Below are 15336 nucleotides of genomic sequence, written 5' to 3'. Positions count from 1 at the left end.
ATGGGAAAAGAAAGACCCCTTTTTTATTCCTGAATATGTGGGAGGTAGATTTGCCCCAGAAAGTTGGGCCTCAAGAGAAGAAAGGTGTGTTTCTGTCTTTTATGCTGGGCTCCTCCTATGAAAGCAGTCTCGCTCTGGGGAGCACACTCATAGCAGGTGGCCTTCAAGCCACCTGGGGGCCAGGGGGCCTCCTAAAGCTATACATGTGAGGGCCACAGATTGCACAATGAGGATGCAAACTAAGAAAACTTTTCTTAGAGTGGAATATGACAACAACATACTTTAGCACAAGCATTAGAAAATGCGTCTGAATATTTTGAGCAATTAAAGTCAGAAGTAATATCCAGTAAGCTTTTATTATTTAATTTTAATGACTATGCAAAGTAATGCATGAAGCATTTGATTGGGTGTAGGTTGTTACTGCATAATATTATTTTTTCTGCCATTAGCAAACCCTGTAAATAGGAATGTATGCCAAGGCTGAAAAATGCTAAATTACCTTCCATACTTAGGCTGGGATCCAATTATCAATACATTATGCTCTCATACTGGATGGAGCTACGAGATTATATTCATTCTTTAAATGCTTTCTGCTCCCAATTAAAATTCACACAGTTATTGATCTTGTTGATTTTTATGTCCTGAAATTTGCATAATCTATTAAAGATGAATGATTAATGAAGTGCTCAGTTTTGCGTTCCAAGGGCGCGAGCGAAAGCAATGTCGCCCATCTTTTGTGTCCTCTGTTTACCCTGATGTGTGAAAGAGACGGTTACCTAGGAAGGAGGTTGGCCGCCAAATCAGAGAGATTTAGGGCACTGAAACGCACCACTGGAATTTAGTAAGAAACACCAATCATTTACAAATGATTTTTTTGATTTTTAGATTCTCAACATGTAAATGCAAATCATTTTGTAAAAGACTAAATTTGTCAATGATTCTTTGAAAGGAAATTATTCTATTATTTTCTCTTAAGAGAACCATAATAAATGAAGCTGCTTGCTAATTTGGAGATTATATTAAATGTCACTATTTACTTTTTACCATGTTTACAGTAGTATTGTGCATATGCGACTGGTTGTGTCCAGTGAAAGAACACTGTGAACTGTTCACTGCATCCATGGATGGAACAAAATGTCATGATTAACCCCTGGTCTCTGGCTCTGGTCAAGCATGTATGTGTCTGCACAGTTTTTTATTGATACCTGAACAGAGTAAGCAACATGAAGTATCCTGCAGATCTGGTGCATCTTAACTTTAGTTATCCTAATTCTGAGACTTCATATGGGAGACGAATTATTGTATAATGTTGTAGCTACTTGTCAGTAGTTAAATAGAGTTACACCAAATGAGAGTACAGCAGTCTCTGTGAAGGTGGGGCTCCATTATCACTCTCACTAGCGCATGTGGGTAGGCTGGGGTGTAAATGGACATCCCTCTGACCTTCTTCAACTCAAGCAGATGCGAAGATCCCATGTTTTTCCATCTCTCATTATATCTATCTACCTTCTCTCCTATCTATTTCTCTTTCTCCTGCACCTCAACTGTATTAATGAGGTGAAAAAACATAGCTTTATTTCAGATTAATTTCAGCTGAAATCTACACCACACTGAGCCGTTTTTATGACTTGGCAGTACCAGCCATTCTATGCTGGGTGGCATACAACAAGCAGCCACCTAACCTGCGGTGCCTGGTGTGTGGCCTGGTGACAAACGGCGTGTCTCAGCTCAGAAGCGGCAAGCTCGGAAATTAATGTTTATATCACCCCCCACAATAGCACACTAACCTTTGAGCACACATTGGATAATGAATGACTTTAAACCATGTGGATGGGGAATTCAAGCTATTTGGCCCTGCAAATATTCTTTACTCACAACTGGAGGAAGTCTTTTACAATCATTCTTTTGTTCCTTTCTGGTGTGAGTTGTTATAAATGACCACCTCTACAATGCAGGAGAGTGAAGGCTGTTCTTGAAGCGAAACACAAATGTGTCCCTGTCAAGGTAAATTTAACATTACATTCTCTGTAGACTCCTCTCCAGAGGACTTTGCCCTACCTACACAAGATAGAAGTTTTGCTGTGATCTTGAACATACTGTAGGAATAAAAAAAAGTTCTCTGTAGATTGAGCGTCAGCCTTTAAAAACAGTTCTGCCAGTAAATGGTTTGCGCACCAAAGTTCCTCGGTGTACGTTTAAAAATGAAATGCTCAATTGAGAGAAGGCTGTTGTAGCTATATCTGGACGCATCACTCTGAGGGACGTTGTAGGTTCTTAACAGTCCATTTCTATGGTTGATGGGGTCTGTAGATGTGGTATCAGTGGTGGAGCAGAGACAGATGTTGGAGAACTCTATAGCATCTCCACTCTCTCAGAGATGTGTTTGCTGGGGAGAAGAGTCCCTAAGGACCCTGAGTTTATCTTCCATCTCCATCATCAGGGTCTGTGATTTGACAGGCTCCCTTTAGCCGGACTCTGCCTCATCTCCAGGACAATAAGCAACACCATGTCTGATTAGTTTCAAAGTTCAGTGGTCTTGAACGCAGCATTTGTATCGGTTGTTGTTGCGTCGTAACTACTGTCTATTTGACAACGGTTGCTCAGGCGCTGAGAAAACCGAAGCCTACAGTAGTATGCAGGAAGTCTCAGATACAGTGTAAACAGACTTGGCCTGGGCTTCATGTTTGGCACCCTCAGTCTTTTACTAAAGGTGGGCCATGCAGCTTCACACAATCCACTTTTCTTAATTGTGACACAGTGACTGGTTTATCTTTTATTAAGGCCAACTCTTGTTGAGTATGTCTTTGTACGACATGTTTTTTTTTTGTCATGGGTTTGGCTCACTGTGATCGTGAACGTGGGTAAAAACTGTAATGCAGCTGATTAAGGTGTAAGTTGAATATAGAGCTTTTCGGCTAACCCCTAAAAGTATCTGCTGTATTGTCTTATATTAATGAATGCCTTTTTTCTAGGGGTGGATTGCGATTATTATGCACTCAAATCAACCTCAGGGTAACTTGACTTTTGAAGCTGTTTTAACTTTAAAGACTTGAACAGAATGCATGTTGGATATAATTAACTGAAGTACAGAACTGAGTGCCAGCCATTTGCAATCATCCCTATATGTGGACCTTGTTTCCAATAAATTCATGAAATACTTGTGCAGTGCATGTGACAAACTTTAGGGTCCATCCAATTAAATGCAAAGCCCACTCATTAGAATATGTCTGGTCATTCCAGGGATTCGTGGCAACCATCTTTTTAATGATTTGATCACAAGTTAAAAATGTACATTGTTAAACATTGTGCTGTTCCCTCCGTAACAATGCTATTTGTCTCAATAAGATGAAAGTATTCTGTGTAATTGCAGTACCTCAGTTTAAATCCACATTTACAGCTGTCACAAAGACAAAGAGATTTGTAGAACCTGCTTTAGATTTCAGTGGGAAAGCAGTCAGTTACGTTCCCTGGCATTAGGTTCATAGGGCTGACAGGGTTGCATCCCCCTTTCATAGAACAGCCCTTATCTTAATGAGGAATCGCAACACACAGTCCTGTTGTAAAGTAACAATGATGGGGGAAGCAGCTAATGAGGCTATCATGGTGTCGGGAAAGAGCCATCTCTCCCTACAGGCCCCAGTGAACAGAACAGGCTCTGCGGCAGACGTGGAGAGGCCGAAGACAGAGCTCACATTGATTGCATAGGTTCAAGAGGCAGAGCCGGTGAAATGAAAGATGCCAAGACTCATCAGCCAAATTAGATCAAAGTGTAGAGTTTTGAACTGTCTGCGAGTCGATTGTTTGGTTATTTGTGGGAGTGATTTTGTTGTGAGAAAGCAGCCGTGAGATTATGTTGTTTGTTTTCCCCAAAACCTTGGGGAAATTTTTTACGTATTTGAGCTTGATTGATCAGGCGCAATGTGTTGTTGCAACATTTCACTGGTGTTTCCACTTAGTTGAATGAATTACTGCTGGGTGCATATGAGATTATTATTATTATTATATGCTATGCAAAAAAACAAATCAACTGCTTAAGACTGCTTATCTATTCAGAAGTCATACAAAATGTCTGGTCTTGAGTTGGTAAAAGATAGGAAGTAAATGTATACTGTAAAAGCAATTGCACTTCTTGTAGTGTTACTCATCCTTTAGGCTTCCTCTAATTCATACCATAAATCTGTTAAGGATTTGGAGTCCTGTCTCTGTTTGATTTATTTCCCTGTGGTAGTGTCAGCTATATGCATGACAAATCTACAAACTTCTGCTGTGACACTTCTGATTTGTTTTGCCCTCTGCACTCACATTTTCCTTTTGGTTATTTGGGCATTTAGAAAGCTATACATCCATCCCTCCATACATCTGAGTGACTGAAGTGAATGTATGCTGTATGTGTGGGGTTGCATGTTTACATTATATCTAGTTTTTTTCTTTTTCTTTTCTTTCTACCTGGCAGACTCTCACCCATCATATCCACCTTCCATGTGTGTAAAGCGAGAGCCCCATGAGGCATCCTTTGCCCCCTTCACCCCCTCCTCTGTTGAAGACTCTACTCTAGCCGACATCTTGTCCCACCAGTCCAGCCTCTCTGTAGATGCCTCTACTCCCAGCTACCCTGCCCATGCCCACGGCCACTGCTACAGCCAGTATGCCAACCAGCCCTTTATAGCAGGTACAACTTTACCCATAAGGCCCTGTAGCCAGATCAAACCCCAATCAAGCTCACTCTTTTCAGTCGATTTACCTCTGTGTTCATTTTTAATAACTTAAATATACACCAAATTAAAGCGTCTGCCTTTCACGTTGCAAAGCCTTCAATCCCATCATGCTTTGTGGCCCTTCTGTTATGCATACAGAAGCACTAACTGTTTGCTGCTCATTAACAGTGACTGCTCTCTCCCCCACTCCACCCTGCTTTTCTCCAGCTCTGACCCTTGCTTGTCTCTCGGGTTAACAAAAGGCCTCCAAGTCCCTCCAGCCTCGTGACAGGCCCAAGGTCTGAAGGGCCAGAGGAGGCTTAAAGAGGGGGGTGCAGAGGCAGAGACGTAGGGCTGATGCTGTTTATGTCCCTGTCCTGTGTGCCAATTCATCCAGCCAGACCTGATGCTGCCACTGTTAATTACAGGACTGAATGTGGAGCAGACAGAGCTCTCATTGGCCCGATGCTCCTGTCAGTTTTAAAAGCTGCTTAGGACTTTGGTATATTAATCTTACAGCTCTGTCAGTCTCTGATTGGAGCATTTAATAAAAAACAATTTAAGTAACTTTCCTCAAATTAACATGCAAATTACCCTGTGATATAGACTGGTGACTTGCCCAGGGTTGCACCTTTCACCCAGTGCATGCTCCAACCCCTTGCAACCCCAGACTGTATTAGCAGTTCAGATAGACATCATGGATAGACAACATGCAACTTCATGTAACATGCTGCAACATTTTACATGTTTGTGGTCATTTTAAGTATTTGTGAACTATGTTTCTTGTTCATGATATGAATATCATGATTGCAGCATTTAGGGAGAAATTATTTTTACCCATAAAAAAGAAAAATTCTGATTTTATGCTTTACCAGCAAGTAACGCTTTTAAAATATACATTAATTTTCAACTTTTCTGTGTTCAAGCATCCATGTAATAATTTTCCTCCTGTGTACCTGCAGGTCGAGACATGGCCAGTACCACTTTACCTGGCTACCCGCCTCATGTCCCCCCCACAGGACAAGGCAGCTACCCCACCTCCACACTCGCTGGAATGGTTCCTGGTAGGTGGCACTACTCCCTTTTTACGATGCCATTAATTTGACTTTTACAGGTTTAATTTTCAGCGGTTAGTCCCCTTCAGCTGATCTTGTTGAGGTCACTTTAAGTTAAACAAGTGGTAATGCTTTTCTGTGACGTCTTTAACAGTATGCATGTAACACATACAAAAACACATTTGAGATACTGAAGAAACTTTAAAGCATTGCTCTTGACTCAAAGGATTGAAGCGAGATTGTTATAGCTTTGTTAGACTGCGGTTAGCAGTTTATTTTTTTTCTCTTTTGGGGGGAGTTTTTTTTTTTTTTTTTAGGGGTTCCCCCCCAATCCGTTGCCGTTGATGATAGGACAGTTCCTCTCAGTTACACTCCAGCTCCCAGCGCTCATTACCCTCGCCGTGTCCACACAGCGCACTCTCACCAGCCTCGTCAATAAACACTGCTTTTGCTCCTCTCCTCGCCTCCCCGGACACCCAGGGCTGCAGACCGTATCTCTTTCCCCTCTACTTAACCTGCAGTTCAGGTTCACAGCAAACAGTTAAGGGTCAAAACACAGAGGCGTGGAGGGCCTGTAAATATTTAAATCACTATCTCTCTCAGGGATGAGCTCGAGTTACACGACCAGCAGTGGGGATTCTATAGCTGCCAGTGTGTGTAGATCTCTCTTCCAAACAACTGAAAACACAATTCCCTTTATTGCGCTGAGACATGTTCCTTTCACACTGACCAATAATCAAAGCAGGCGTGCAGTATTTACAAGTGAGCTCAGTGTGCATGAGGGTAACATTTTAACATGTACATGGGAGGTAAAAGCTGATATCTGAAATTAAGAAAACTATTGGTCTATATGCCACTGGAGAGTGTCTATGGATATACTCATACAAGCACACAAGCACAGCTACCTTTTTAATCCAGAGGTTGTAGTTTTTGTCATCTGGTAGTGAAAGATTTAGTGACTGGCCCCAAACACTGTTAAAGCAAAGGCCATTCTTCAGCAGCTTCATATAAAACCCAGCCTTTATAGTCTCGTAAAAGAAGGAAACCTGTGGACCCACAGCATCGCTCTCTGACATCCCCTCAGCGTCCTCTCTTTTCCACCACGACCTGCACAGGGAGGACAAAGAGCGAATGAGAGTCTCAGAGAACCTTATAGGGAGTTTTAAAGTGAAGCATCATCGCTTAAAAGCAGTAAGGGGAAAGCACAGAAGTCCTAACTTAAGGAAAGAATAGAGAAAATCCTTTTCAATCAATTCACCTGAAGGGTGAAGGGACTGTGGAGACAATCTATACAAGCAGCCAGGATAAACAGCAGAAACATTATTTTGAGACAAGATTGTAATGTAACTGCAATGTATGTTTGTGGTAAAGGCAATTTTTATATAAAAAAAGTCAGTAATTTCAGTTTGTTAGCTCTTTGCTAATGTTTGTTTTTATTGATTTGTTCTCTAGGAGGGGACTTTTCTGGAAACCCTTACTCTCATCCACAATACACCACTTACAACGAAGCATGGCGGTTCAGCAATCCAGCATTACTAAGTAAGCAACTTTCTCTTATAAAAAAGTTTTAAACATACTGTAACATTAATAATAATATAATAATAATAATAATAATAATAATAATAATAATAATAATAATAATAATAAAATAATAATAATAATAATCTAATAATAAATCTCCTGACTCCATGTTTTCTCTCTTTGGAGTTTTACACACGTCTTACATGATGTTTGACTTCGTGGTTTCCAACGGCTCGTTCTTCTGTTAACTTTCAGGTTCCCCTTATTATTATAGTGCCGCATCCCGTGGCTCCGCACCTCCCACTGCTGCCACTGCCTACGACCGCCACTAGTTACTATGGAGACCAGTTCAAACTGCAGGGCCAGGGCTTCGGCCTCCATATTGTCCCCGTCTAAGAAACACTGAGGTCAAAGGGAAGCGAGGTGGAATCCTAAAGGAAACCCTGTGATGTTACGTGATGTGGAGGAAGGATCGGCGAGGTCGACGCCAGTGCATCTAGCCCAGCTTCAGCGTCACAAACTTTGGGTCAAAAGGGCCCGTGGGCGTTCAGAACTCACCCATCATGCCCTCAATCTCTCACAGGCCCGAACATTTCCAGAATGACTTTAAGAGATTATATAAATATATATATATATATATATATATTATAAAATATAAATTGAAGAAAAACAGTGTGAAGAATACCATGTGGAAAACAATGTTGTGGGTTTTTATTTTTGTTTCTTTGTTGCTGTTGTTGTTGTTATTTTATTCATGGATCCTCACATTGCTTTTATGTGATGAACTGCAGTATTGTTCTGCTCTAGAGAGATAAGGTCCAGGGGAGATGACAATGGTCCCATAGCTTGATGATGCAGCGACTTGAACCAGTGTTGCTAGGCATCTTTGACACTTAATGAGATTGTGGCTCCACACTGTAGGGAGGGCTTTGCTCTGGTGCTTTGACTACGTCGTCTGCTCCCATTTCTCCTGTCCCACGTACATTATCAGATAAACACAGCATGTCCTACAACGTTTACTGACCCTACATAAACCAATGGCAACATCACACTCCATGTGGCAAACAATCAGATGTAAAAATGTAAATCATTTTGCAAAGTATTAAAAACATGGTGACCACAAAATGGCCTCGCCAGAATTTTAAATACTTTAAATTATTTTTTTTTGTCACTATTTTTTTATGTAAAAAGGTTATCAAAGATTCTTTCAGAGTAGTTGTCACATTTCCCTAATTTCCCAGTCATGTCCATGTCCATGCATGATCATCCTTTGCTCTTTTTTTGCACTATAACCTCAGCTTTGTTAATTTATTTGGTACATTCACTTAAAATTAATTTGAATTAACCTACCAATTTTAGACATAAGTTGATACTTTATGTTGGAAAGTGTAGGCGTTAAAACACAAAGCAGGCAGACAGACAGACATGTTTTTGTGAAAACATCCTTTTCTGAGTAAAAGCGATGCTTTCGAGTTTCTGAGGAGTTTGTAAGCCATAGCCCTATGGCTACATGAACAAATTCAATTCTCCTGGGTTATAATCCATTCAGCTACTTAGTCATACCACTAGATGCCTACACAGTTTAGAAAGCTGTATGCAGTTGAGCGAACCAACTGTAAATTAGCTTCAACAATTGCCTTACAAACCTGTTTTTTTTAAATGTAAATTCATGCCTGTTCAACAAAATTAATTGCCTTTGCAAACACATATTCACCTCCCTTCTTGATTTATGTTCTACTCTCCATTGGGACTGAAAAGAAATACTGATTCAGTTTGCTTTTTGGAAAAAATATTTTGTGAATGTACTTTTAACTACATTTGCCAAAGACTTAGTTTGATATTTAATATTTTATTTACAGTATATGTATGCATAAATAAATCAGTATTATCTTTTAAATAAGTAGTCAACACTGAACATGTATGTCGTAACTCAACAGGCGAACAACATGATGCATATGACTGTAATGAAAAAGGTGAAATTCAATGACTCAATACTCCATCAGTTGCAACAAAATGCTGCTTTGTACAATGATTTGTGAATAACGTGAAGACAATTCTTCTCTGTAAATATTATCACACACACCATTCCAGGATCATACTAATGTACTGGCTCCCTTTGTAGATATACAGACTGAAAAATAAACATGCATTACATTTGTGTGTTAATGTAATGTTGTGCTAAAAAGGAAAAGCACAACTACTATATAACCTGTGGCTACATATACTGTAGTAGCAGGTTTCAGATGCTAACATCACATAGGTTGTCTTTGTCAATTTATTTTGTTTTCATGATAATGTTTTATGTCACTATGCAATGAGTTAAATGGCTTTCTGTAACATCTTTTGTTGTTGGGCTCAGATTAAGTAATCCCCATGGAGAACAGCATAAAAGTTAACAAGACCTCCGGTGTGAAATGGTTTCTTTCTCATTTCACTTTTGCTCCACCAATTCCCTTAAATAAAGATGCGATCAAACTGAAGTCCTTGGCAACAATCAAAGATATTGTCCTGTTTGCTGTTAGTAGATGTTGTGATCATTATGTTAATCCAAATTACAGTCATCTGTGCCTCCATGTATAAAAACACATCCACACTTATTACCAGTCATCCATCTCTCCTCCCTCCCTCCACTCACTCTACCAACACAACTCTTTAGGGCAGGGCATCCGAGATGAAATTTAGCTGCTGTTGCAGAGGGCACCGGATAACATAGAAACAGACTGTGTTTCTGCTCTTCTGGAGAAGCTATCCTCTACACATTGCACTTGGGATTTGCCTATTTCTGTCTACGTGTAGTTCGACATATCTGAAAATGAAACACTGGCAGTTCAAGCCACCGTCATTCAGGCGGAGTCTTTGCTTTAGGAAGCGGAGCACCTCTGAAGGAATGGGTCTTCTGCTGTTGTAAAGATGATACAGGAGATGTGTCATGGACATAAAAAGGATTTCTGGTGAAAATCTATACGGAAAGCCTTGTGGCCTCAATCATTGTTCTGTTTCAGTTCTGTTCCAATTATTTTTGTGCACATGAGAAATAAATTCTTTTATATGTCAGTCGTTGACTCGGTGTCCCCTCATTATTAACCCCATAAGAAAATAATTCAGAGTTCAAGGTTCCCGGAGAGCGTTCCTGCTGCTGGTATATTGATGTTTGGTTTTATGAAGAGTCAGGACTACAGAAGGCACTTATACGGGTTACAGCTCTCAAATATAAAAGACATGATAGATGCAGAGCATGTTGTTTGTGTGTATCAGTGTATGTCGGAAGAAATCATATACATTATGATTCCTGTTGAAATTAGCCTACAATAAAAGAAACAATTGCATTATGTTAACACGTGTGTGTGTGTGTGTGTGTGTGTGTATATATGTGTGTGTGTGTGTGTGTGTGTGTGTGTGTGTGTGTGTGTGTGTGTGTGTGTGTGTGTGTGTGTGTGTGTGTGTGTGTGTGTGTGTGTGTGTGTGTGTGTGTGTGTGTGCAGAACAGAGGGAGAAAGAGAAATAAAAAAAGGCAGGGAGAGAGAAGAGGGTGAAACAAAGAAGCAGGACAGTTGGGAAGGCAGGAAAGCGTTGCCCCGGCTTCTGACTCCAGTATATTTAATGATGCATCAGTTTCATCCTGCCTTACCACACTGCTGCTGCCTCACCTCCTCTCTGCACTCTCTACTCTCAAACACACAATTGTTGTAATTCAATTTCCCTGCTTCCTCTGCCTATTGTTTATTTCATGGATCCCCTGTGAAGCATCAAAAGCTGCTGTTTCTGTCAGCCCCCTAACTGTCCTATGTGTTTGTCATTCAGGGCTTGTTAAAAGATGAAACACACATACACACACATACACACACACTAACACTCCTTCCTCTCCCAGTTGAGAATTCCCAGTGGTAAAATTATTCCATTTAGATGGGAACTTTTTTGTCACTACCCTGTCTAAATTGGCATATCTGGCTCTCTCGTAGAAACCAATAAACTGTGAACCCGGATGCATCTGTCAGTCAAGCTCATCTTTACTTTAGCGGGCCAGATGACAACAACAGGAGAAGAGACACACACCAGCAGAATGGGGCACGCTTATTGGCTCTCATCAGTTAGGCATTACGAAAAGCACCTGTCATCCTCAGGGCTTCTCAAACCCTGCACAGAGAGGCCCTGCCACGGGGGCCAATGGGCCTCGCGCAAGATTTACTCAAACACTTCACCCTCATTGTCAACTTGGCTTGGTGATGCCCTACAGCTAGGCCTCTTTGGCATGATTCATGTCTGTCACTGATAATATATACTGGGAAATAAGCCCATTGTAAAGCTGGTAGATGAACACAGTCTGAAGCAATACCTTGCAAAGTTAAAGTTTTATGCAGACATCAACTTATTGCATTGAATATATATATATAATTTATTTTTTAATTCAATTATTTTTAAGCATCTGAAATAAGATTGATGGTCGGCATCAGGGGTGGAAAGTACAATTGCTCATCTTAAGTACAATTTTAAGGTACTCATGCTCTACTTGAGTATTTCCCTTTTATGCTACTTAAATCCTACTCCACTACTTCATACTCTACTACATTTATCTGATAGCTGTTGTGACTAGTTTTTGTTCATTCAGAGTTTTGATTAAAAACATATGACAGGCCTGTAAAACAAATGTAAAACCTGTTACAAAAAAGCAGGGCCCCTTGCCACAGGTTTTAGATGTCTATGAGTTGTTAGCAGTCAAACCAAAGAGACATTTCCCCTTAACCTCTCAGATGTTTTCATTTAAATAACTCAAGACCCAAAGAGGTCAAATTATCCAATATTATACAAAAAGCAGATTACAGAAAAAATCCCCAAATTAATATAAATTTGTGTAGCAGAAATTTGATTGCTCTTCTTTCCCAGATTTGTCTTGTAACCCAACCACTGGACTCAATCAAACCGTATATAAAGCAGTTAAAAATAGCTGCATCTGGACGAGCTACAACAGTAAAATGCTGCTAGCATTGATGCATTAATAATAACAATCAATAATGTGATATATGATCCTTCATCAGCCACAGGGGCCTTTTACTTTTGATACTTAAGTACATTTTGCTGATAATTCTTATGTACTTACTTGGGGTACTTGTATTTGTAATGGAGTGTTGTTAAATGTTGAATTACAATTTCCACCAGTGGTCGACAGGGTGTTTCCTCTGAACAGAATAAACAGTGACAAAGTACAGTGAAAACACCTAGAATTCAATATATACTGATTTTTCTTTGTGTTAACATCCACGAGATGACCAGAGAGCGAGACTCTGTGAATCTCAAGGTGTGACACGAGCACGGTATTGTTCAGAGAGCGGTGGTGGTCTAGCAGTGACGTCCTGTCATCTGCCTGCATGGGAGCCTGTCATCAGCCTCATCATGTGGCTGTCATAGTTGATGCTGGTGAGGGGAGAGGCCAACCCTGCTGTGTCAATCAACGAGCCCTCATTAGAAGAGGCTTTAATTAGTGGCTGCACGGGTGCAGTATTGTTCACAATGCCGCCTTCGTTAACTCTGTTAATCCCAAATGGATTTGTGTTGAGAAGAGGCAGCACAACAGCGGCCCAGAGGTTTAATCTGAAGCTACTTGTGTTAAAAGTGAAAGAGTTTTTTCTTAAGTTGGTTATATCTTCAAAGTGAATATGTCTTTAATAATCTTGAAATGTCCCTGAAGATGCAACTACATGTTTATCATCCTGGTCCAAGGATGAACTGCTTTAAACATTAAAATAAAGGTTTGTGAAAATGTCATGGGGAAATAAATCATCATTTCATACTAAGATTATTTCAGCATGGCAGGGGGAGTCAGAGAGTTCAAGCCTGGTCTCTGATGATCCCGATCCTGACAGAATGATGATTATGAGGTTATTTTCACTGTCGGCGGGTGAGACCATCCAGGCGACAAGAACATGACTTTGTGATGTTTGTAATGAGTGAGCATTGATTGACTCAACACAGCCTAAAGAGGTTTCCTCCATGTTCAAGCTCAAAGGATGTTCGGGCTCTGTGTGTATCTGGTACTGTAGCATAGTTTCGCAATTAGAATAATGAACAGCTCAAGAGCTGTCTGGAGAAATGCAATTGCTACGTTTCTCAACCCAGGCCTCATCTGCCAACTATATGCTATTATACCATTCCCATCCCAGTTAAATCAGTCAGCAGTGCAAAGCCATTTCCCTTCAGGAGCTAAATTATCGTTTTGAATGGCCATTGTGTGACACATTGTGTAATTATGCACTAAATATGCCTCGCTACCTGATTATGTCACTCTCCGAAAGGGCTGAGGAGCTGTGGGGCGAGAGTTGGTGTTTGTGTGTGCACATCAAGTGGTGGGGAGGGATTTGAAGTTGGGGAGGAAGTGTGTGGGGGTGTAACAAAAGGCCAAAATGTGTAAAATGGGGTAGCACTGACCTGTGTGCCCCCTTCAAGCTGAGAGAGGGTCTTCTGTCTGACAGTACCTCAGCCTGGGGGGTAGGGTGGGGGGTCAATTTGTTTGAGTCCTAACTGTTTTGGTAAAACATCACAACAAGAGCATCCAGCTTTCTGCAATTCCAGTAGGACAGAGCAAGAAGATGAGACAAGGCAAAGAGGGGAGAAAGAAAAGTGGGAGGCCAGAATCACCAACCCCCACCACCTCTGACTGGCTCCCCACACCGCTTCACCCCCCAACACACACACACACACACACACACACACTCTCCGACACCACCGCCCCCTCCCCTACCCAACACCCAGTCACTGTCAGGCCAAACTCATGATGAATTGCCCTGTCAACAGAATTCATTCAGGGACCAATTAATTCAGCAGAAATGAACTAGAGCCATCAGTCGCTGAAAAACTCAGTGCAAAGAGAGCAAAGTAGCCCTACTTCAGGAAACGAGGAAGCAAGGGAGGGAACGAGGGAGAGAGGGGTGAGTCTAGTGGAGATGAGAGGGCAAGTAAAAGAGAGAGGGAGAAAGAAAAGGAGAGGGAGAGAGAGTGTGGTGGAAGTTAGTCTGACAGAAATTGGTCATTTAATGCTTTAGCGCACTGGAGACAGCCCCTGTCATAGACGAAGGCATGGCAGGGGCTCCCCTGGTATTTTATTTATTAATTATCCTATGCAGCGAGGGGCCTCTAACTGTCTCAGTCCAGCCCCGTCAGCTCGACTCCCTGTCATTTTCTCTCCACAAACAGATCCTTTAACACCACGCTCCAGGTTAATGGAGACAAAGCCAATATCCAACCAACCTTGCCTTCTCCCTCAAATACAGTATTCATCTGTACCTTATCCAGGTAATTATGTCTCAGACGATCTCCTAAATATGTCGTTGGGATGCTAATAAACCACTTTAGAGCTGGCGTGCAGAACACGTCTGACCTTTTCAACTCACTGCTTCCTGGTGGCTACGCCTCCCAAGGAGGGCAGCAATTATTTACACCTTATTGGGAACCGCATGTCATTTGGAATAAACACAGTTCCAAATAATTTAATGATGGCTGCATATTATTATTCAGGATATAACAGAGACAAACTCATGCTTATTTCCTCATAATTGGCTGTTGATATGTAACACGATTAAATATGAAATCTTTGTTGTTGAAATAAATGCTTTGCAAAGTAGGGCTACCGCTCGTAGGGGGGGGGGGATTTCACTCACAAATTTGTGTTACCTTAAATGCTCCATCTCTGTTTCCTTAGCAGTGTCGACAAAATTCAACAGAACCGTGCTTGCCAGAAGCTGTTTTGTTGGCGATGACAAATTAGTACTGTGAAGGGCGATATCAACACCAGCTAATTAAGGTGTCGTGTGATTTTGGGCTCCAGATCAAGAATCTGCTGATTCATCCCACGGGTGATTATGATGTCCATATGGTCAACGTACAGCGTGCTACACAGGGAAACACTATCAGCCCTCTGCGGCGCTGGCTTTGCCAAAAGTTTGATCTTGTCTTTTGTGGCGGTGTTGGGTGGTGTTCATCAAGACTCTGAATTATTAACGGCATCTTTTCTGTAAGCCCAGGATCCTCTGGTGGAAAACACGGGATGAGGGGCAGCCGGGAGGCTGCCTGCGACT

General features: G+C 41.3%; 1 protein-coding gene across 23 annotated transcripts in view; it reads left to right on the top strand.

Moving 5' to 3' along the window:
• The window catches only part of pax2a (paired box 2a), a 28853-nt gene extending 19182 nt beyond the window's left edge, over positions 1-9671 (top strand). For 8 of the 23 annotated variants that reach the window (XM_039784546.1, XM_039784541.1, XM_039784539.1 and 5 more), the window contains 4 exons: positions 4454-4669; positions 5657-5758; positions 7202-7288; positions 7545-9671. In XM_039784546.1, the coding sequence (XP_039640480.1) occupies positions 4454-4669; positions 5657-5758; positions 7202-7288; positions 7545-7666 (527 nt within the window). In that variant the 3' untranslated portion in view covers positions 7667-9671. Of the gene's footprint in view, positions 1-4453; positions 4670-5656; positions 5759-7201; positions 7289-7525 lie in introns of all 23 variants that reach the window. The other 15 variants (XM_039784556.1, XM_039784550.1, XM_039784554.1 and 12 more) reach the window with 3 other exon arrangements.
• Positions 9672-15336: the final 5665 nt, after the last annotated feature.

This window comes from Perca fluviatilis, chromosome 19 (assembly GCF_010015445.1).
Source record: "Perca fluviatilis chromosome 19, GENO_Pfluv_1.0, whole genome shotgun sequence".
NCBI lineage: Eukaryota > Metazoa > Chordata > Actinopteri > Perciformes > Percidae > Perca > Perca fluviatilis.
Note: the sequence above shows the minus strand (reverse complement) of the source record. Positions and strands in the feature narration are given on the sequence as shown.